We start from the raw sequence: 23528 nt of genomic DNA, 5'->3' as shown, positions 1-23528 counted from the left end.
AAATGAGAAAATGCATCGCTTTTTCGCTTTCATTGCTAAAAAGGCATCGCTTTTTAGACAAAGTCTCACTGATTTTTTTATAATAAAAACAGATTAAATATAGCAGTTCATTGTCGCTCTCAAACAATCTATACAAAATGCGTAAATGGCGCTAAAACAACGTTGATTACGAGCTTATTTCATGGAAAAAAGTTTATTCAACATTATTCAAAGATTAGGTGACTTAATGGACAGACTTTATAGCGGTGCTCCATCATAGACCGGAAATAATGATGAAATTATACCAGAGGAAGCAACGATAAAACTCTTAGACAAGAAATTTTTTACCTATAATCAATTGGTTTGCAGTTGAGTTTTAGGGAATTTTCGTCCGTGAATGACGTATCTTTTCGGGTCTTGGTTTTATTATGGTTAGAACCTACAGTGAAATTTTCTTTATCTTCTGCATATATGTCGTGAATTTCATAGGCTTTCATACATGTAACATGAATTATTTTTTAACTGTTGTGAATTTTTACACTGAGCGTGTGCTATGAACTTCTAGATCTCCTATACACATGTGCCGTGAATTTCTTTTTCATCTATGATTGTGTTATGAATTTATGCATCTTCAATACGTTTGTCTTGAATTTCTTTATCTGCTACGCATGTGTCATAAATTATCGAATGATCATAAATTATCGAATTCTAACTAAAACGCGTCATGATTGTTGTAATATATTCAATTACTAGTTTGTTCTTAATTTCAACATCCAATAAAGAAGCGGATTTATATTCATCTTCTTATGCTTTTCGAGAGTATTCTTTTATTCATTCTGTGCAGTAAATTTTCTAACTCGCTGCAGCAACTGAAAAACAAGTTTTTATGCATGCATTTTTTGCGTCATGTCGACAAAACTGCTCGGATGACCATGAGAAAAAATGCCTGTTGTGTTTCTATATGCCAGGGCCAAAACAAACTAAGTCATTGTGTTACAGATTCTTACATTTTTTGAAACTCAAGACATTTGTTAACTTTCATACATTGATTGTTTGTCTGTAGAGTGTAGAGTGAAGAACATTCTAGCTAGGAAAATGTTCGAAGAGTTCGGTGACGTGTATCAAATCAACGTGCTTCGTGACAAGATGACCGGCACTAGTAAAGGTGATCATTTATTAGGGGAATTGGGTACCATATGAAAAGGCCACAATTGGGGGATTGCTGTGTGTAGTAGGAAATGTGTGGCAAGAAGAAGGAGAGAGAAAAAGAAAGGGTAAAAAATGAGTATGGCGGCTGATCTCCCTGCGGGTTCGAGCCCTCGATTCTCTGTTCTAATCTTGTTGATCTTAATCACTTCGCCACCTGCATATTCAGAGCACTATTATAGTAGATGGTTAGGTAATTTTCCAATTCTCCTTTGGGAACGGGGCTCTAAATGTCGTCTGAACCGAACTATTTATGCAAATCAGAGGCGTTCGTCACTGCCAGCATTTATCACATGTTTGGTTGAAGACAATCCATATCTTCCTTTACTTATCGTTGTGCGCATTTCATCTTTCGTGAAAAGTATCTAAAGAATAAGCTATAATTGTATTTCGGAGCCTGGACCTTTCCTTCAAAATATAATGTCATTCGACGGATCTAAAAGAACGTAATAGGCTTTATACAATTCCAAGGTCACGAAGTACTTCGTATTCAATAAGTGATACAAACCTCGTTCGTAGAATAAATTGAATCAGACTGGTATATTTTCTAGATAAAGCACGCTTGTCCATTTGAGGTTACACGTTCAACTTGGTAAATTTGAGGAAGCAAAATTTCAATTGTTCTGAATGTATGTTTGGATGTCAGTCTGGCATACTGTATTACCAAAGAATCAAATTTCGTTGAATTTATTGTTAGAATATGATAGAATTCGTGTAGCAATTTCTTAATTTGGCCAATATTTACCTTTCCTCGAAAATTTTAACCTTCTGATTTTAAACTGGTGAAATTGTGAAAGATGGGGTAACTATAGAAGTGATTGGGGTAAAATTTCTCGTGGCCGCCTATCAGTGGCATTCAGTGCCTCCTGCCCGCGAACATTATTGCGTGATGCAAGTGAGTTCCGTTTCCCTTGGTCTACTTATCTTTATGTTCGATATGAATTATCGTAAATGAACAGAGTTAAACTTGAATTAGTTGCCATAATATGTTTTGGTAATCCTCAGGTTGCTGTTTTGTGACGTTTTACACCCGCAAGTCTGCCCTGGAGGCCCAAAATCTTCTCCACAATATCAAAACTCTTCCTGGAGTGAGTACCTAACTATTTCGATTGAATGAATCGACAAATGACGTTTTTTATTGCATTTCTTCATGTGTCCCCACACTTTTATTAGAATATCTTGTTTGTCTTTATAATCTCAATGTTTTAGTGCTATTTGTAGAATCTTATTGTTCTCAAAGAAAGTGACTAAATTTGAATTTTAAACTTGATTCAGAAAAGTTATCAAGTCAAGTTACTGTTAAAAGTTTAAGTTACTGGATGCCACTATTGATAAATGAAATCAAAATTGATAGCTTCTCAAACTGAGCAATATTTTAGCATCATAAATCCAACTTTATGTGAAAAATGCAGCTTTGCAGTCAGAAAATTTTTATATATAGTTATGTAAGTACCTATGACTGTTTCAATCTAGGTAGGTAGTGCTGGTCTGCTGGAGTGGGCCTGCTGGTCAAAATTTAACTTTAAAAATTTTAGTTATTTATTTAGGCTAGGCCTATGAGATCATTGAGATGAGCCTATGACCTGATTTTTGAAGCCATAATAGCCTAAACATTGTTTGTACAGCTGTACCAAGTCACTACCAACTGAATTGCCAAGCTTTTAGCACAAATTTTGTAAAAGTTGAACTTTTTAATAAATAGGCTATGTAGGTTTCTTCATTTTTGAGTCATGCATTTTTGGTTTATTTAAAACTTTGTTCATGAAATTAGCTAGAAATGCTGTTAAATAAACAAGGGTGGATTTTGGTAGGGGTAATATATAAACATGTGCACCTATCATATTGGATCTTTTCATTTAAAAATGTTCTATTCAATTTTACTTTATACTAATATTTGGAACTGATTATTATGCAACTAGGCTGAAACGGCTGAATTGATCTTGAATATGTGAACCCACGTCCCATCATCCCATGTTCCCAGAATTCCACCTTGATTAATTTATTCTAGCAGTCTTGATCTAGCAGAATAATCTTGCAGTCTGGTAGATCATATAAATGAATATTTCAGTTTCATTCATAACTATTTTTAATTTTATTCATCAATCATAAATGTAAATCTTGCCTGTTATGATCACAGTCCAATTTGTAAAATTTTCTGCAAGTTTCCAAAAATCACTGGTAAACTGATCATTTTATCAGCAATTTTCAAAAAATATTAGGTAGAAACTGGCTATTGTTTGTACTTTTATAAAAAAAAAACAATTGGGAAGGGCCATAGGAATAGTTTAAATTTGACCTATTCATGGGCATTTATGTCCAATTCATGAGTGGCTGCTGCCCAATCTTCTTCTTTTGATCCCAGAACTATTTGCTCTGTTCCAATATAAGGTTCCCACATGTTGCTAAAATACTGCAGCTTCAAAGTCACCCATTGTTAAAATCTTGGAATCTTGTGGCCCAATCCAATTTGGTAAAATTTGGCAGAAGCCACCTATAAATGACTCAGAAATGCCCCTGTTTTCAGTCAATTTCATTATGCCAATTTTTAGGGCCCTTGCCAAATTTCTTTCAGAAAGAACTTGAAAAGATGGAAGATGGCACATGTCACCTATCATTTTTAATATTAAAGATTGACCTCATTGTGCACTTTTGTTAACAATTACATAGGAGACAATTCATATGGCAGGAATCTTGTCACTTCAAAAATGGTGGGAGAGCTGTAGTTACAGCTGAGACTGGAGAGACTTTCTGAGAATTTGGACAAAAGCCAGGCATGAATGAGATTAAAACGCCTATGCTTATGCTTGTGTTCAATTTCATCCTTTCATATGGCCCATGCATAATTTCTTTCATTGAAAACATGGATAAAAAGAAACATTTTCACTTGGGCACCTGAAGGAAGGAGGAAGAGAGGACGCCCAAAAACAACTTGGAGGCGAATGGTGGAAGAGGAGAGAAACCAAGCAGGCTGGAACTCGTGGAACATAGCACAGCAGGCAGCTGCAAACCGGACCCAGTGGAGGAGTGACGTCCAAGCCTTGTGCGCCTTATGGCGCGGAGAGAACTAAACTAAACTAATAGAGTGTTCAAATTCTGACTCCCATGTGCTCTGTTAAGTGACAAATACCACTTTCCAGCCACAATTTTGTGGTTGAACCCTGCACTACATGCCCCCTACTTGTCTTAGATATTTTTATGAACATCACTCAATTTTGCACAAGTTAAGCTGATTTTTCCATAATTGAGTACCTAAATATAGAGTACCATAATAGAGTACCTAAATCTCAATCATCACTTTTGATCTTATCTACATACAAACTCAAATCTTGATTTGTTAAAAGAATATTTGTATCTTGTTGGCCAAGTACTAAGTATTTGAAACACTTTCCAGCTACAATTCTATGAATTCAAACTTTTACTGATATTTTCTTCAACAAGTATCAACTAATTATTTGCAATAAGTATCTAAATACTTCTTATTATCAGTTATCAATCTATGGCATGAATGGTTGGCTTGTGATATTTGCTTCCTGTTAACCCTATAAATGATGTATTTTTTTAATCCCACTATCATAACCCACTCATCATAATTTTAGTTGGTTGGAAAACTTTTCAGAATTGTAACTTTCTTTTTTCAGATGCATCATCCAATTCAAATGAAGCCTGCTGATACTGAAAACAGATTGGGTGAGTCATGACTGAACAATTTAGTATTGTTATTTGCAAAAATAAGCTACCCACTTACATTTTTGTGAAGCTTCTTTTTAATCCTACTCATTTATTAGACTGATGTGTGACTGATGTATGCATTTTTAGGAAATTGTATGATATATCCTTCACTCTACAGTTTTTAAATCCTACTCATTCATCAGACTTATACTATACATGTGTGACTTATGTAAAAAATTTTTCTGGAAGTTGTATGATGTATCCTTCACTCTACAGATCGCAAGCTGTTTTTGGGGATGCTGTCCAAGCGCTACACAGAGCAGGAAGTGCGCTTGATGTTCTCTCAGTTTGGCACCATCGAGGACTGCTCAGTGTTACGAGACAGCAACGGTCAGAGCAAAGGCTGTGCCTTTGTCACATTCAGTACAAGATCCAGTGCCATCAACGCTATTAAGAAGCTCCATCATTCTACCACCATGGAGGTCTGCATGCAGCTTCACTGCTTTTTATATTTTCTTCATACTCACAATGTTGCTATAGTTATAGATATGCTCATATAGTAGCACTGTTTGATAATTTGATTATCAATAATTTAATAGTGGTATGTACATAACTCTATCATTCTGTTTATCCTGTACATCTTTTATCCTTTTTCTTTCACTGCTCCATATTTATTTTATCAGTAGTAAATGCCTAAGAGGCTAAGTTTTTGTCACTGCACTTAATCCTTTAACAAAAAAGTCAATATCTTGTGTCACCTTAATACATCTCCTTGGTGCCACTTCTTTATGTCTGGCTTCAACAAAAAGCTTTTCTAATCTCAAATGAAACTTGATTATTCATTAGGATCATCTAGCAAGTACATTAATTAAGCCTAAAGTATGTGTTCTCCCAATGGCTTACTTTATTCTGAACACAGTGCTGCAACCTTCTACTGGTTGTAAAGTTTGCTGGTAATAATAATTAGATGTATGTTTTTTTCCCATTAGTTCATTTTACTGACAGCCCCAACATTCCGCTGGTTGTAAATTTTGCCAGAAATAACAATTAGGCATTGCATGATATGTTTGTTCTCCCATTAGTTTATTTTACTGACAGGGCCGCAACCTTCCGCTGGTCGTAAAGTTTGTCAGAAATAAGAATTAGGTGTTGCGTAATATGTTTGTTCTCCCATTCGTTTATTTTATTGACAGGGCCGCAACCTTCCACTGGTTGTACAGTTTGCCAGCTATAAGAATTAGGTATAGCATAATATGTTTGTTCTCCCATTCGTTTATTTTACTGACAGGGCCGCAACCTTCCGCTGGTTGTAAAGTTTGCCAGCAATAACAATTAGGTATTGCGTAATATGTTTGTTCTCCCATCAGTTTATTTTACTGACAGGGCTGCAACCTTCCGCTGGTTGTAAAGTTTGCTGACACTCCCAAGGAGAAAGACCAGAAAAAGATGCAACAACACTCGCACAATTTCTGGAATGCAGCCTCAACCAACACTCTGGCTGCTTTAGGACCCCATTACCTATCAGTGAGTTCACAAGTTAGCCTAAGAGGTTTGTCAGGAATTTATTTCTCACAAGCTTTATGGCGAGTAAATACGGCCGTACTATCAAAAATATCACAGAACTCTATGGTAGGACAACATCAAGTTTATGATACCAGTATTTTTGTATGTAATGGCGAGTAAATACGGCCGTACTATCAAAAAATATAACTCAGTACTCACTGCAGTGAGTGACAGAGAGCACATTTTGTCGTCGACGAAAACATGAAGTCACGGACGGACAGACAGACGGACATGGCGAGCACAATAGTGCATTTATTTCATAAATGATAAAATGCGCTAAGTAGTTTTGTGTTTATTACTCCATCAGACAAGCACTGCTGGATTTACGTATAAGCCAAACCTGCAGATGACGCAACAAACTAGCCCATACATGATCTTAAGCCGCTATGCTTATATAGAGTGTTACATGTAGATTTGATGGTACGGTTACTGGTTACTACCATTACTAATATATGTGGGTGGTTATTCAGGCCAGTATATTATGGTGTTGGATGTAAGTTATGGCATTGAAGTAAGATGAAAGATTGTGATGTCATGTTGGGAAAATTTCTGTAATATTTCCATGTTATGTTGGATTACAATTTCTAATTTCAATATTGTAATATAGTTGGGTGACAATTTCTCTCGTCTGTGTATGTGGATGTCGAAAGTTGTAGAATGGCAAATAGAAATGTTGGTCAAATCCTGTATTCAAGATTAACATCATATGATCTATAAAGCAAGATGTTTCTCATAAGATTAAAGATCAGTTTTGAGCCTTCTATGATACGTGAAAGTCAAACATGGAGTTTTTTTTTGCTGGTGAAACAGATCAATGATAACCTCTTGAGATACGTTTTGATGCCAAGCCTTCAGATAGGCTTATAGTCCAACTAATGTGGGTGTCTTGCATTTTATTTACTTCTCTTACTAGTTTTTTTTTTCTATTTGTGTTTATGAACTTTATCTATTTCAATCCTGAATTGTGGGAGTTGATTGCATTAATTCTGTCATCGTGAGTGAAAGATATTTTAGTTGTAGCAACTTGACCATATTTGCATGTGACTGAAAAATGTTATATGTCTGGTGGCAAACCAGGAACTTTTTAGTTGCCAGTTCATTTTTAATTTATTTCATAGGGTCCGTCAGTAAAAAAGGAGTCAGAGCTCATAAATCCGCAAGCCAATCATTAATGGCTTGTTTAAATTAAACACAATAATCACAGACGAGAAATCGGCGACGCGCGAGTTTTGATTCTACTGGCTTTGATCTCTGCAATATTTTCTACAATATGCTATGGTATTGAAGCACAATGATGGAGAATATGACCCATTAATTTAAATGGTGTTTTCTCCTTAATGATAATGTACGATAATTTATGTACGATAATGCATGCAGCCGTTGTACTTTTCTGGTCCATTTATAGGACTCGAAAGAGAAGAGCAACTAAAAAGTCCCCCGTTTGTCTGTATTTATTAAATTAAATGAACACTAAGATCGACATCGTGGGTTAGAGCGTTGTGTAGTGTGTGTGGGTTGGTGACGTTATGTAGTGTATGTGGGTTGGTGATGTTATGTAGTGTATGTGGGCTGGTGACGTTATGTAGTGTACGGTATGTGGCTTAGTGTGGCATGGTGTTGTTGGGTGTGTAGGTGGCGGTGGCTTGCTTGGTGGTGGCAACGGCGGCGGTGGCGGGGGAGGCTCGGCTGGATCTGGTCAGGACACTTCATCTCTGCAGTCTCTGCTAGCCAGCCTTACCTCCCAGCACTCTGGTGAGTGTCTCTGCAACCTCACACTTGAGTGTCTCTGCAACCTCACACTTGTGTGTCTCTGCAACCTCACACTTGAGTGTCTCTGCAACCTCACACTTGTGTGTCTCTGCAACCTCNGATGTTATTATCACATTTGTTGTGATCCTAAAATGATATTATTCTCAGGTTTAGCCAAGTGATGTTATTATCACGATTTGTTGTGATCCTAAAATGATATTATTCGCAGGTTTAACCAAGTGATGTTATTATCACGATTTGTTATGATCCTAAAATGATATTATTCTCAGGTTTAGCCAAGTGATGTTATTATCACATTTGTTGTGATCCTAAAATGATATTATTCTCAGGTTTAGCCAAGTGATGTTATTATCACGATTTGTTGTGATCCTAAAATGATATTATTCGCAGGTTTAACCAAGTGATGTTATCACAATTGTTGTGATCCTAAAATGATATTATTCGCCAGGTTTAACCAAGTGATGTTATCACAATTTGTTGTGATCCTAAAATGATATTATTCACCAGGTTCAACCAAGTGATGTTATCACAATTGTTGTGATCCTAAAATGATATTATTCGCCAGGTTTAACCAAGTGATGTTATCACAATTGTTGTGATCCTAAAATGATATTATTCGCCAGGTTTGACCAACTTGACGAATGTGACGAACTTAGCAGCGCTTGCAGCTTTGGCTGCTGGCAACCACACAGGACTGCAGGCCCTCACACAGCCCGGTCAGTGCACTCACACAAATAAGTAAGACTTTGTCACAATTAAGATGCACTTTTTGCCTTTGCATGGGTTTTCATTTCCTAGTTTGGCCCGGCGTATCAGTGCTACGTACAGAGTGTGTGTTATTGTTTGGAAAATTTGACCCATTAATTTATCTGAGTGGCATTAACTTCCGCTTTGATGCAGTAGGTTCTTAAATTTGTCTTTGATAAAACATCTCTTTACCAGTTAAAAAAATATTGTTTTTAAGTAAAGTTTTCACAAAACCTTCCATGTTATAACACTTAGCAGATTTTTTTCAGCTCGCATTGGTTTGAAGTGAGATTTTATAGCCTAAATTTCCCAAAAATTCATGACTCAAAATTTGTTGATTATAATTTAATGAGGATTGTTCATATCTTAAGCTTCCATTACCCATGTTTATTAAGCTCGCCCAATAGAACTTATACATGCTGATGCCTTCGTGGTAGTGTTTTGATGTGCAAGTTGTTCAACTTGTAATGCCGTGTGCTTCTGACTTTCTTATTAAACCTTATAAGCAAGTTAGTGTCTTGATTGTGACCTATGATGAATGCTAATAAATGATTATTATTCATACTACTGAAGAATGTATCTCTATTCGTCATGGAAATGAAGATTTATTATGTGCTTCGTGACAAGATGACCGGCACTAGTAAAGGTGATCATTTATTAGGGGACTTAGTTATAGTTTGACTTGAATTATTATTTTGTATGTCATTTATTGATGTCACCTTTGATTAGACCATGTTTACCTACAGCGGATTTGTAATCACCTTGCTGATTTCGATCAAATTTTTACCACTCTTTGAAGGGTTCGAGCCCTCGATTCTCTGCTTCAATCTTGTTGATCTTAATTACTTCGCCGCCTGCATATTCAGAGCACTATTATAGTTGATGGTTAGGGAATTTTCTATTCTCCATTGGGAACGGGGCTCTAAATGTCGTCTGAACTAAACTATTTATACAAGACCGAGGCGTTCGTCACTGCAGCACTTATAATATAATAGCGGTTTCAGCGTTTATTAGGCCATAGGCCTGTCGCCGATTCTTAACATCGCAGAACGTTCACAGCTTGATGCGGTCTCGAACTCGCAACTCCCTGCTCCCATCCTGCTGTATTTAACCGCCCGGCCTCCTCGCCGATTCTGACCAGAAACTGGCGCACAGGTAGCTGGGATCGAACCCGCGCCTCTCTGCGCCAATCTTGATACTCTGAACTTTAACCACTGGGCCACCCTGCCCAGTACCACTGGGCCACCCTACCCAGTACACCCTGCCCCTGGGCCCTTATCACATGTTTGGTTGAAGCCAATCCATAATTTCCTTTACTTATAGTTTGTGCGTATTTCATATTTAGTGGAATATAGCTAAAGAATAAACTATAATTGTATTTTGGAGTCTGGGCATTTCCTTTGAAAGATAAGGTCATTCTATGTATTTCTATGAACGTAAGATGCTCTCTACAATTCCAAGGTCACAAAGTACTTCGAATTCAATACGTGTAACAAACCTCGTTCATAGAATAAAATGAATTAGATTGCAATATTTCTCAGATAAAACATGTTTTCCCATTTGAGGTCATACGTTGAACTTGATTATTTGCTGAAGCAAAATTTGAATTGTTTGAATGTATGGATGTCAGGCTGGCACACTCTATTACCAAAGAATCAAGTTTCGTCGAGTTGATTGTTAGAATATCATAGAATTAGTTTAGCAATTTCTAAATTTGAACAATATTTGCCTTTTTCAAAAATTTTTACTGTCAGATTTTAAACGGATGAAATTTTGGAAGATGGGGTAACTATAGAACTGATTGGGGTAAAATTTCTCGTGGCCGCCTATCAGTGGCATTCAGTGCCTCCTGCCCGCGAACATTATTGCGTGTGCCCTCAACCCCAACCCTTCCAACCCTGCTGGTCAGAACTGTCGCCTCGTTCCTCCTTACAACAATTATACCTATGTTCCTTATGTGTTGATATTTACAGCTTTTTATTCTGTGATACGTTGATTGGCGTCGATGCTGTTTGTTCCTTAAGGAACTGACGCCTCGTCCCTCATCATACATTTATTATGTATAAAGTTGAATTGAAAATTTGTAGTGGAAGAATATTTCGACTGAATGTATTTTTTATGCGGACATCGAACGGCTTCCATCGACAGTCAGCTCATTCTATTGTACAGATGACGCTAGACCTTATTAAAATGTATTATTTCGAGGTGAACAAGTAGAATGTAACAATGTTATATTAGCAACGAGTTATTTCTAGGTGATCAACCATAATATAGCTGTTATAATAATGGATTATTCCCACGTAAGTAAGCACAAAAAATTTTACTACGTTATAGTGACAATGTATTCCTGGATAAGCAAGTAGAATATCAGAATATTATAAGAAGTGTAATTTGCAGGTAAGCAAGTGGAAGGCCCCCCGGGAGCAAACTTGTTCATCTATCACTTGCCTCAAGACTTCGGCGACTCCGATCTTGCCCAGTGTAGCGGACCAACCTCTCCAAGTGTTTCGGTGAGTCTTCATTGATAAGCGGACCAACCTCTCCAAGTGTTTCGGTGAGTCTTCATTGATAAGCAGACTAACCTGTCCAAGTGTTTCGGTGAGTCTTCATTGATAAGCGGACCAACCTTTCCAAGTGTTTCGGTGAGTCTTCATTGATAAGCAGACTAACCTGTCCAAGTGTGTTGGTGAGTCTTCATTGATAAGGGCACCAACCTGTCCAAGTGTTTCGGTGAGTCTTCATTGATAAGCAGACCAAGCTCTCCAAGTGTTTTGGTACGTCTTTATTGATAAGCTAAAGTCTTTGAAAAAAGACTCTTTGAAAGTATGCTTTGATAACTTGCTGGGAGTTCCAGAAAGTATGAATAGATAGTACTATCAACACTGGAAATGATATGTATTATTTGTGATACTCGGAGTTGTAAGTGGACATAATTTTTATTCATCAGTTATACACCAACACTGTTATTTGTGCAGGGTTTGTTTCGTATGAAACAGCAGCAGAGGCCCAGAACGCCATCACGAGCATGAACGGCCAGCAGGTCGGCAACAAGAGGTTGAAAGTTCAGTTGAAGCGGCCTAAGGACGGCCGCCCTTACTAGCGCGCTTCCTGCGCCGGTCGCTCCCATAGACACGGTTTGTTATGCCAGGTTTCTTGACAATTTAAAAGCAAATATAAAGCCAAGCAAGTTCGCCATATCTTCAATAAAAACGTTTCGGAGACCAGCTCATTGAGCTCGTTTCGGAGACCAGCTCAAAAACGTTTCGGAGACCAGCACTTATTCATTGAAGATATGGTGAGCTTGCTTGTCTTTGTCTTCAAGTTCTTTGGTGAACATTGCGATTTAAGGAACCTAATGATATAACACACATGTGTTGATGCGACTTCGTCGTGCCCTCAGCTGTGATGAAAAATAAAGGTATGTCCTGTAATAATTTGTTACGAAATACATAATCGCGTGTATTTCGTGGATAATTTTAGTCGCACTAGTTAGGATGACCAACATGTACATTTCCTGTGATTTCTCTTTCCCTCGCTATTTGCAATTGAGAAATTTCAAAATCAATTCATTCATCCGGCAAGTCACGCTGGCTACTCTCGTGTGGCAAGTGCTTAGCCTGCTCATTACTTTAAATACATGTTATTATATATATGGTGGCATCACAAGATTTTCAGAACAACTTATATACTTCACAATGTTTCAATTCCTCAATTCTCTATTCAGGACAAGTAACACTCACAGGCTTTAGTTAAGATTGCATTGAACGGTTTTCCTGAACGTCAGCTCGTGTGTGTGGAGGGCGACCAGAGCGCTTCTGTTGCTGTCCCTTTAGGCAATCCAGGTACTGCGTTATGTCAACTTGCTCATAGTGGCTAACCCAAAACAGAGATTTTTTAGAATCATTTCATTTTTAACTTCTCATCTACTTAATATTTTATCAAGTTCTTATGTCTGATGATGCATGTATCCTAGATACTCAATAGTGTATGTGTACTTAAACTTATAGGACTGACCGACTGAGGGACTCAAAAATGAACTTTAGGAAGGGCAAAAAAAAAAAAAATGTTCTCCTTTACCACTATGAACTTGCTTCATGTCTAATTACGTCATGTAAAATTATATCTAAGTTTTTTATTTTGGTAATCGTCATAAGCCTTGAAGCTGTAGCATCTAAGGTTTTTATTCTAGTTTGGTTTTTCCAAAAGCCTTGAAGTAGATCATGTAGTCCGTACTTCGTATAAAAATTGAGGTCGAATTTGTTGTTTATTGCTGTGATTTAGTCCCGGGTTTAGAGTTTAGGACGATGACATTCTTTTTCAAGCATTGAAAAAATATATATTGTAAAACCTGTGCAACTTCAGTGAATGGTTTTCTTGTGCTCAAACTTCGTGAAAATCCAAACGATTATTAAAGCTGTCACACCTGATGCAGGATCCTGTTAGCTCCTACCGTCTTGAAGCCATATGCATGACGTACGGTACCAATCATATAATAAGCATTACTTTTATCGCACTTCTTGTGACTTGTCAACTTACATTGTTATATCGAATCGTCACGTGTTGGTTAATCTAGGAATGTAGCGTCTCGCTCAATCGAAAGGTTGGAATTCTGCAGGTAGTGTGCATCACACTCGCTTCTTCTCGTTGACGTCGTCGCGATCGTACGTTTGTTTCTTATATAATGAAAGAGCGCGTGCAAGTTTATGTTCAGTATCATTTATAATCATCAAACGTTATTGAACAGAACTACCTACCAATCCTGTGTTGTATTGAGTAGTATTTATTACCTGTCATTGGAATCAAGGAATCTCGAGCCATTCATAGTTAGTTAGGGAATATTAGGTACTTAATTCTCGAGTAATTCTTCTAAAATTACCAAACGCTGTTTTAACTGTTTGATGTATTGCTTATTCATGGCTTCAATTGTGAGTTTACCTTACCTACATATGCGATGTCATTGCCGCAAGACTTTCAATGCGCTGTAGTATACGTCTTTAAATCTAGAATAACGCTGTAAATCGAGAATCTTCTGTATATCGCTTGTATCAAGAATCACATTGTTCCTATCGCTTATCATAAGAGTTACGCCAGGGTATCCAGATTCTTCATTTACCTCAAGTGTTAAACACGCCAGAGTATCCTTATACTTTGCCAGAAGATGACCTGCAATGGCATGACGCACTTTCCTGAATCCAATCTTCTATTATTCTGTGCTAATTTCTAGTTCTAATCCCAGAATATCCACTCTCTAAAACGCTGTTGTATTTGGTTGTATGCGCTTGCAACTCTTTTTGTACCGACGAGCTTTCCTATTCATTAGAATTAAAGCGTTATTTCATCGTACAGTACAATGGGTAATCAATTTATGAATACTGTCATGCAAGTGACTTCTGAAGTTGACTTTCGTTACACTCATGTGTAGTGATGCTATTTTCAGTGTAGAAAGTATGAAATGAGAATGATTGCTCCCACTTTTAAATAGATGTATAGTTTCACCCCGGTTAAAGTTATTGAAAATTTCAGTTGGGAAATTTTTAACTTTAACGCTCAGTATCCAAGAGGCGAACGTTGTTGCTCGGTTATTCACATAAATGGTGGAACCTATCAGTATTCTGTTAACAAGGCTTTATGTTATGTTTGTGTTGGTACATAGTGTTGTTAAGTATATAGTGGATGTTGTTTATAAAAATGAAACATTTTCGGCTGTGCATTGCTTCTAGGTCGCTCAAATAGTTTAAGGTCAGTTTGTCTCCAGTAGTTATTCATAGACATCGTTACTTTCACTATTGTTCTCGTTGTTACATATATTTACTTAATCAATGATATGTTCTATTGTGTGAATTATGAAGGTTGATGTTTGTTAATTCAGTTATTCACTCTTAAGTTCCTGAAAATTTCTTCACTTTCTTTCTAATTAGAAATTTCCGTAACAGCAATCACATTTTCTGGTTACGACGTTCTCATATATCGTTATTATGAGTGACTCCGTTCCTTCACGCTTGACTGCACCAAAAAGATCCTGTTTTTTGTATTCTATTTCGTTGTCATTTATTGATTCAGATTTCATTGTAGGCTTTTGAACTTAACATGATAGCCTTCTGAAACTCACATTAGTATAGAATACTCTCGATGGAGGTAGCGACCTAGATCGTTTACTAAACGTTTGACTAGATATTATCTTCTCATTCTCACGTCTCGTAAGCATCTGATGGTTCTTCGTTGTTGCAAATACTCAACTGGAATTATCAAAGAAACATAAACAGATAATATCAGCTACTCTTACAATAATGATAATAATAATAAGATAATTAAAGTTAACTATTACGTAAACATCCAACATCCTGAGACTGTACCAATAATTTTATGTAATATAAGTTCTCGTCTGGCATCAAGTCGGTGCATTTCCCAGCATGGCCAGTTTCAGGTACAGCTTTATCCATCACTTCCATTGCAGAATCTTCTCACGTGAAGGTGTAACTGTTATCTTTTAACGTGCATAGCTACGTGGTTATTACAGGATTTTCTTATCATGTGAACTTTTTCAGTGTTCTCTTTGAACGTTATGTTACCTCATGTAATTTATATTTGTGTAGGATGTTACGTTTCTTCGTAAATGTATTTACCCCGTTATGCTAGTGAGTGATGTTGATGTGTTGTCTTTTCTTCTTTTGATGCTCGTGGTGGCTGACATCCTCGTTATCTGCATCGTCTTGTGCCCCGTCATGTTCTGCTTCGTCCGTCTCGTGTGCATCGATTCATCGTCACCCTTTCCATGTGCTTCACACGTCACTGCTTCGTGCCTGGTATGTACCTCGTCATGACCCGTGCCTGGTATGATGTACCTCGTCATGACCCGTGCCTGGTATGTACCTCGTCATGACCCGTGCCTGGTATGATGTACCTCGTCATGACCCGTGCCTGGTATGTACCTCGTCATGACCCGTGCCTGGTATGATGTACCTCGTCATGACCCGTGCCTGGTGCCTGCACTCAGCTGTTCCTGCAGAGCTTCAACGTCCACTGTTCGTAGGTTTTTACAATAAACTTTTCCGTTTTCTTTAGGTCCATTAAAAGTATTAAAAGTACTGACCATAAACCTGGTAATTCCGTTGTGATCAATCTGCTCCATTTCTAGTGAATTCTGTGCAACAATTGGAATTATTCAGTACAAGAATTGATAGAAGTTCCGCTCTAAAGCTTTCGATATCCATTACACCTGTAGTTCACTCACGTTTTCTAATTCAATGTCGTCGATCAATTCATGTTCTAATTTGAAGCTCTGGCGATCTACGAGCATAAAATCGGTTATCTTACATAAGGGTGCCTCTTCAGTGTTCCCACATGCGCTTTTCAGAGATCCCTTGGGGTATTTGGTTCAAAAGTATATATACATACCCCAGTTTATTAATACGCAGACGAAATTCACGTGTTAGCGGATGATACCTTAATAGTTTGTTTTGATCGTCTGTTGAGGTCAATGAGTCGCAACTTCTACCTACACTTTAGACACCTCATCATGACTGCATGTAAGTTGTAACACATGTCACGTACGTTGTCTGTGAATTCTAAGACTCCCTTTCCCTTTGTTCCATTAACATTGTGTTGGAAGCTCTATTGGATTGTGTATGGAAGCTGCCATCGTCCAAGCTCTATTTGAAATTATCTACTCTTTTTTGTAATTCATAGATTGGTTTAAATTGTCAATCCTGCAGACAGACCTTGCTTTTCATTTGTCAAACCTTCATCAAATTGTAAGTGGGATATCCACTAGTCTAATAATAATAATAATAATAATAATCCTTCAGAACATCCTCTTGAATCCTACGGAGTAGGAGTAGGAGTCTCCACCGTCATTACATAGTTAATTATGTGAATACTAGTGCGTGTGCTGCACACTGCCGGATGGAGTCATTTATGTAAATTCTGTGAGCCGTTATCGTTGAAGTATTACCTTACCTAATTGCAGTCATTTCTTGTTGTCAGTCCGTATAATTTATATCAGAACTAATGAATAGTTTGGTTGTTACGTAGCTCTGTTACGTTACCATACGGCTTATGCCTGCAGTCTAGTAATTTTAACTGTCTCGTGACTTGCCTACAGTCTGTTATAAGTGCTTGTATACGAGGTCACTAGTGACGGCTAGTGCAATTTTCAACTACTACCGCTGCAAATCATCTTGTTACTGGCCTCGTGTTCAGGGTTACTAGCGCCTTCTGGAGCGCGGTGTCGCCTATACACGGGGCCAATAGCGCGATCAATAATGACGGGTAGTAACGAAAGTTTTACTGGCTGCCACTACTGTCTCAGTAATGCAAACCGCTACAACCAAATGTGTATTTCCTTTAGTCTGGTGCTGGTTTACCCTAGTTTACTGAGAGCAGTCCTGGTCAAGCCTAGTCTAAACGTCCTTAACTTCATGTCCGCAAATACCTCATTTAAGTCCCTCTAATTTGTCCAGTTTTTCTCCTCCATCGTTAAGTTTGTGATCGAGGAGTTCCTGTCGTGTAATTCGATAAATTCATTATGTTGGATTGTCCCTGATTTGAATGTAATTTAACCCCCGGAGTTAGACCTTGATCGGTCCGTGCTTGTTTGCATGTCCTACATATTTTTTGAGTGCATTCATCGCCTAATCCATGGCTGACCGTCCGTCTTAAGCTTCTTTACCGTAGATTTCACTAATGACTGTTCGGTCTCTAAGCTGTTGACGAAACGTACGCTGATGCATGTATTGTTCTGCGTTTCGTACTTCGCGAAAGTTAGCATAAAACTGACTCTTTGTGGCAGTGTATTACTATTAACTTTGTGTAGTTCATCACGCTCGATATTTTGTCATTATTATTTGCGACTGTTATATCTCCTCGATGGTTCTGTCAGGACGTCCCGCGAGCCCAAAGCTTTAGTTAGGAGCCTGGTTACTACATTCTAATGCGGTCATTATCTCAATTATTTTCTTATTGTCTTATTCTCATTTCCTGAAGCTGGAGCTCGTTCTCGTTCTCACAAGTGTTTGCCCATTCAAGCGAATAATAATAATTCTGGAAATAATTCCCAAGTTGCTTTGCGCCATACTACTAGTCGGCGTTGCGTGCGTTACTGTTTAAGTTTTCTTGCCTTCTTCCAAAACAAGATGTTAAATCCGGGAATTTGTTTGCCTTGCTGTTATTCTCTGTTAGTTCGTACTGTTGTACTTAATTAATTAATCTCGCATTGTTCTAATTGCGGCGGTTTGCTCGGTGTTGTGACGTCGGTACAATTTGACTCCTTCAGTTATCCTCTTCAACTTGTGTCGATCAGTTTGTTAATTCCTTGATGAATTACAGTACATACCTAAGCCCGTGTTACGCTTTTTTTCTCAAAAATTGTTCTCAAAATAAATGCATATCCAATTATGTTTGGGTAAAATACCACATAGATTTTCGTCTTGCGGTGTGACGGATGCGGTCGACTCGATTACAAGGAGTATTTTCGATTTTTTATTGCAACTTGATTGCTTGGTCGCCGTCATAGCTTTTTTCGAGAATTATTGCCAGCTGTGCAAACTGGAATTTTTTTTTTTTTGTGGGGGAGAGGATCGGTGCTATTCAAGGAAGAATCTGTGCCCCTAGAATTCATCGGTGGGTCGCTGGTGCTGTGGCCTACGATCGTATTTGTGCGGAAAAAGGTTCGTTGTTTAGGTTTGCTGAAACTTAGGTTACGTTATGTGGTTCTATATTTAGAACGGATTATACCTGTTTTTGATGAGTTTAGTGTTAAGTGTTTCTCTAACAACTATTAATGGAGATATATTATGTTGAGTGTACCATGTATTACAAGTATTTCTAATCGTGCTCTTGTTTGGCTGTCGTGCGAACTTTCTAAAACCTAAAATTCTACCATTTTCTTTTCTCTCGTTATTTTAATGCCATATTTGATTGCGTACCCATCTCCAAGTCGAGTTTTGAATTTAATGTCGTCTAAACCAAGTTTGAAGTGATATTTTTTTCTGGTCCGGTATGCTGTTGATCTTTGGCTCAAATTTAGTTTATTTTGTTCACTTAGTTCATCTCTGAAATTTTCTTACTGTTCAATAAATTTTACGGCATTGATAGAGTGTTACGTAATTTTGTTATCATATCTTCAGTCTTCCCGAGTCCCAAAACTTGTCGTTACACACAAGCAATTTTTTTTATTGCAATTCTGACTTGTATTGAAGTTCTCGTCTCTATCTCCCGCCATCACTCGATGATTACTTTCGTAATGCATGAACTGAGGCGCTGCTGCGCCCATGACAAAACATTGCACGTTACTTTCAAGTATTTCTTCTTCTTTAGTCTTTTTTTCATTTTGTGGGATGTATGGATATTAGACAACCTATCGTGTGCGTTCTCGTTGCCATTTGCGTGCCATCCTATGTTTTTTTGGTGCTTGTATTAGTGAAGGATTTTAGGTTTACGTTAGTTGTTGTAGAATATTCAGCGTTCCCGAAATGGGACACTTTATGCGTTTAAGTGAGCACACCACCAGCTTGCATGAAGCGGTCGAAATTGATGTTAAATATTTACATTACAACATGTCTTACCGTAGTCAGGAATTTAATACTTGTATGTAGCCTCCTGTGCTGTGAGAGTTTATTGGTCACTAATCACTGACACTCATCGTGAATTTCGTTGTATGCTGCCCAGTTAATTATTTTCGTACAAAGGTTTGACTTTTTGCGAAGTATGTATATTTTTGATCTGTTCCTTCTGAAGTTTTTTCGTGATGCGCCATAAAATTTGTTCTTGATTTTTTTGTTACATTTTGTTGATTTTCTCACTCAATTGTTTGGATTTGAAGACTGCTTTGCCGTACGAGAGAATCTTTTCCGCGTAGTCATTGATGTTCTTCGTTTTAAAACTTAAGGCTTGTTCTTGTTTTAAAAAAAAGAGCTGTGATTAATGGATTATATTCAATGTTCTTCCCGTTGATCGTCGCATTAGTCGATGTGTGTTTCATCTCTAGCAGAGGTGGTCCTCAACATCGGGCTAACCTCTCGACTCTTTCATGGTAACTCCGCGAGGTTGAGATTCTATTCGGTTTATTCCTCGACTCATTTTCCGTATTGTCATAATTGTAGTTATTGGTGAAACGAGTCCAATTATGAACTGTTCTGGTTCTGCTCGTATTGTGTTATTTTTCTCTTATTCCTGTGGGGAAAAAAGTTAACCAGCTTGTTCACACTCGGAACTCTCGTGTTGGAAATTTCTGGTTAATTGCTGAATGATCATGGCAGTCTTTTTTATAAGATAATCCACTTATGATTTCTCGTCCTCTAAATTTGTCTCAGCCTCTGTCCTGTCATTTGAAGAGATGTTATTCCACTTGCTTTGTACACGGAATCATTGATGTTTTACTCCGTAGTTTTGCTGGAAATCCTCCCTACTAAAATTTCGTGTAGCATTCCCACGGTGATTTGCACTATGTGGAATTTCAATAGTATATTCTAGTCCATAGAAGTTACTTTTCTCCCGCCTTGTTAACTGCTGACAAAGCGTTGTGATCTTGGATGAGACTAGCGATTTATTGTTGTTTCACTTCATCAATTCAGTGTTTGCCAGCTCCAAACTTGCTTCTTTAAATATTTTGGTGTTTGTGGAAAGACCCGCTAGTGGAAGTGTTTGACGGTTTCCTAATGCGTGTGTTGCGTGGTTCTAAACTTATTATAGTTCGTCGCTATTTGAGTCCCCATGTACTTCGTTCGTTGTGTACTGATCTGCGAGAAGCAGGATAATTTCTTTAAATAGAGAAAGGCAAGACATTTACGCGCAAATTGGATCGTATTCTCTCACTTTCATTTTCCATTGGTTGCGACCCGTTTCGATTGAAGTCAATGTTCTCGTCTGAAGAGAGATATCCTATTCGGTCAACTCTTAATTGATAATAATTTTGCTGGCTCCGTGATTGATTTTTTCTTCAATCTTATTTCCTGACAACGTTAACGACACTCCTTATAATGCTTTGTCGCATGCCTTGAGTGTATTGTTGGTGGTTGGCTGCTTGTGCTTCTTGTTATAGTTAGTGACGAATATTATTTTAGTTATCATAAGGAGTTGTAACGGCGGTGTTATATTTCTGTAGTATTTGGGGCAATGAGTTTGTATTTTTTGATTGTTTCTTTATGTAACTATATTTGATTTCTGTGTGCCATGTTTTTTGTTCACTTCGGCTTCAGTCGCCTGAAAGCTCAAGAACATTTTTGCAAGTAATCAAGTTCCATTGGTAGGCGAATATTGTGTCTCACGATCCGTATCACGATACTTTAAATGGTGAATGCAATTATTCATATTGAATGTGCGCTTGTTCGGGCCGACTTTTATGTACTGTCAATTAATTGTGGACATATTAAGTATTACCTCAGTTACTGGTTTCATTTTGGGGGGAATATCTTTTAAGTTGCCCTCGTGTTTATTTGCCCTGAATTTGTTCGACGTTTGCCACTTGTTTTTTTTTTTTTAGTTTCTGCCATTTCAGTTACCTGCAATAATTACTTTATGAGAAATTAGAATAATTTTGTAGCCTCTTATCCGTTTTCTGTTTTGAATATCCGTTTTAATTTGTATGTATTGAAGTTCTACATAAAGTTGATAAACTTCATACTTTTTTTATTTTGTTCCTTAACTGCACCATTTTGACGTCATTTACGTTTTTCGTCACTTCATTTTTAATTGTTGTTCTGTTACGTTTCGTGGGAAAACGTGAAATTTAAAGCAATTCTATGAACGCCCAGGTTTACTTACGCGGAGCCTCAAAACTTCTGCATTACGTTCTTTAGCAAAAAAAGTTGTCTTATTGAAGGTTAAATTTTGTGTGCTACACCAGAAATTTTTTATTTGTTCGAGTAATACTTTATCATATCGAAAACATAACCGGCTTTCCTTAAATCTTCATTTATGTTCTTATTAATTTTTTTCGGTGTGATATGTAACTAGAGAACTAATTCCATTTCGATGATTTCTCGCTTGGTCAACTAGGACAAAAGCACCTCGGTTTGGGTTCCATAGTTCTAGGAACTTTCATCAATGACTTAGGCTTGAGACGGTGAAGCCTTCTCATAAATTCCGGCAACCCAGGAGGAATGTTGCAATGGTTACAAATGGACTGTCAGCACCTGTGTTGCGTTTGAAGTCCACTTCACTTCACTCTCCGCTTTCGACACTCGGAAGGCCTGCAAAGTTTGTGTGAACGGAGGATCGATCGTCGCGCGAGAAAGTGATCGTTGTTTAATAGGCGTCCGTAGAGCAACTTGAAGCCTTAAAACCTGTATAACTCTTAAGGATTTTCGGAGTCCTTAAGGATTTCCGTCGTGTACTCGTAGAGTGTGTTGGCTATTGGTCTGTGTGTTTAGTGGTACCTAGTTGTTTGTGGTCATATATATTACTACTTTATATAAGAGATATCTACTCCCTATTCCAGTGACCGACGCCGGTGGGAGTCGCTTCAATGTCAGTTGTTGTTTGGGTGATACACATTTTAGACGAGCCCTGTAAAAATGCCTTTCCTTTAGAATTTCATTAAAACAATATTTCCGCCGTAGTTCTTCAGCTCATTGTTGCGATTGCCATCGGCGCCGGAGCATTTACTTTGTTCATCGTTGACGTCCGTGTGCATTGATATTGTTGCATCAATAATGCGCCTGTTCATTCTTCCCTCTCGTCTTTACTGCAACGTTGTTTCTTGCGTATCCTACAGCAGTTACTCTTTCTTCATAGTTATTGCTACTACTGTTACTCCTGTAATTAACCTTTGTATGCTTCTTCACCTCTTTCAACGCAGCGTTAATGGCTGACCGATAAGTCACGGCCATCGTAGAAGTGCTCATGCTTTCGAGCATGAAGCTGTTTTGCTGTGGAGTTTTTCACGCAGATTCCTTGTTTGGAAGGTTACTGCTCTCAGGAAGCCGATGGCTTTGCTTTTACAATATGACTCTTGTGACTGTTGACGATAGTACATATAATTTAGTACATCATCTGACTACGTTTTTTTTCTAGAAAAAATGAAATCTATGGTTTAAAATCGTTCATTTCATTATTAAATGTGTTTTCCAATACCGTTTTGAGAATGGCTAGCGAGATATTATTTTGAAATCGGCATGTTCTATTTTGAATTGTATACGTGAATGTCGACAAACTTTCTTAGATTTTCTTGATGTCGTTTGTTTTCAAGCATAATTATTTCAAAGCATTTGACTTTCAAATGCCTCCTTTATGTCAGTGATGCCATTCATATCGATATTTTTGTTCCTTCACTTTACATCTAAATCTTACTGTATTTAAGTAGGCTAAGCAGTTTAACTGTTCCAGTTGATGTTGTTCTTTATGCTGCTGTAGCCGGTTACTTTTATACGTGCTATTCATTATATATCAGACTCGTGCCAAAGCCTAAATCCACCCAAAGTAGGAGTCTGAAGAAATGATAGGCTAACTAATAACCTATTAAACGCTAAGGTTTCCATTTCTCTAATTATACTCGCCAACAGCTCATGTGTTAGTGCATTTGATAGCGCGATGCATTTCAACTCGTGTCATCATTTCGCTCGGTTACAAACCGAAACGTGATCGAATGTCGGGTATTT

At 37.7% G+C, this 23528-nt stretch overlaps 1 protein-coding gene and 1 long non-coding RNA gene across 3 annotated transcripts; both read left to right on the top strand.

The window, feature by feature from the left end:
* The first annotated feature begins 1059 nt into the window (after positions 1–1059).
* LOC108680589 (CUGBP Elav-like family member 1) lies at positions 1060–12063 on the top strand. The gene is given in 10 exon segments (XM_047883471.1): positions 1060–1144; positions 2191–2273; positions 4824–4872; positions 5131–5336; positions 6238–6511; positions 8050–8169; positions 8811–8925; positions 10768–10838; positions 11332–11532; positions 11910–12063. Coding segments are annotated over 10 exon segments (1314 nt in total). The 5' UTR covers positions 1060–1074; the 3' UTR covers positions 12035–12063.
* Positions 12064–12715: 652 nt separating this feature from the next.
* LOC108680590 lies at positions 12716–21550 on the top strand. Of its 2 annotated transcripts, none has more exons than XR_001931433.2 (2): positions 12716–12776; positions 15941–21550. It is a non-coding gene; the product is annotated as an uncharacterized LOC108680590 (long non-coding RNA). The 2 variants fall into 2 exon arrangements; XR_001931434.2 differs by having other exon boundaries at positions 15929–21550.
* The last annotated feature ends 1978 nt before the right edge of the window (positions 21551–23528 follow it).

The sequence above is a fragment of the Hyalella azteca genome, unplaced genomic scaffold, assembly GCF_000764305.2.
Source record: "Hyalella azteca isolate HAZT.00-mixed unplaced genomic scaffold, Hazt_2.0.2 contig12981, whole genome shotgun sequence".
Classification (NCBI taxonomy): domain Eukaryota; kingdom Metazoa; phylum Arthropoda; class Malacostraca; order Amphipoda; family Hyalellidae; genus Hyalella; species Hyalella azteca.
The sequence above is the reverse complement of the archived record's forward strand: the minus strand, read 5'-3'. Positions and strand labels throughout refer to the sequence as shown.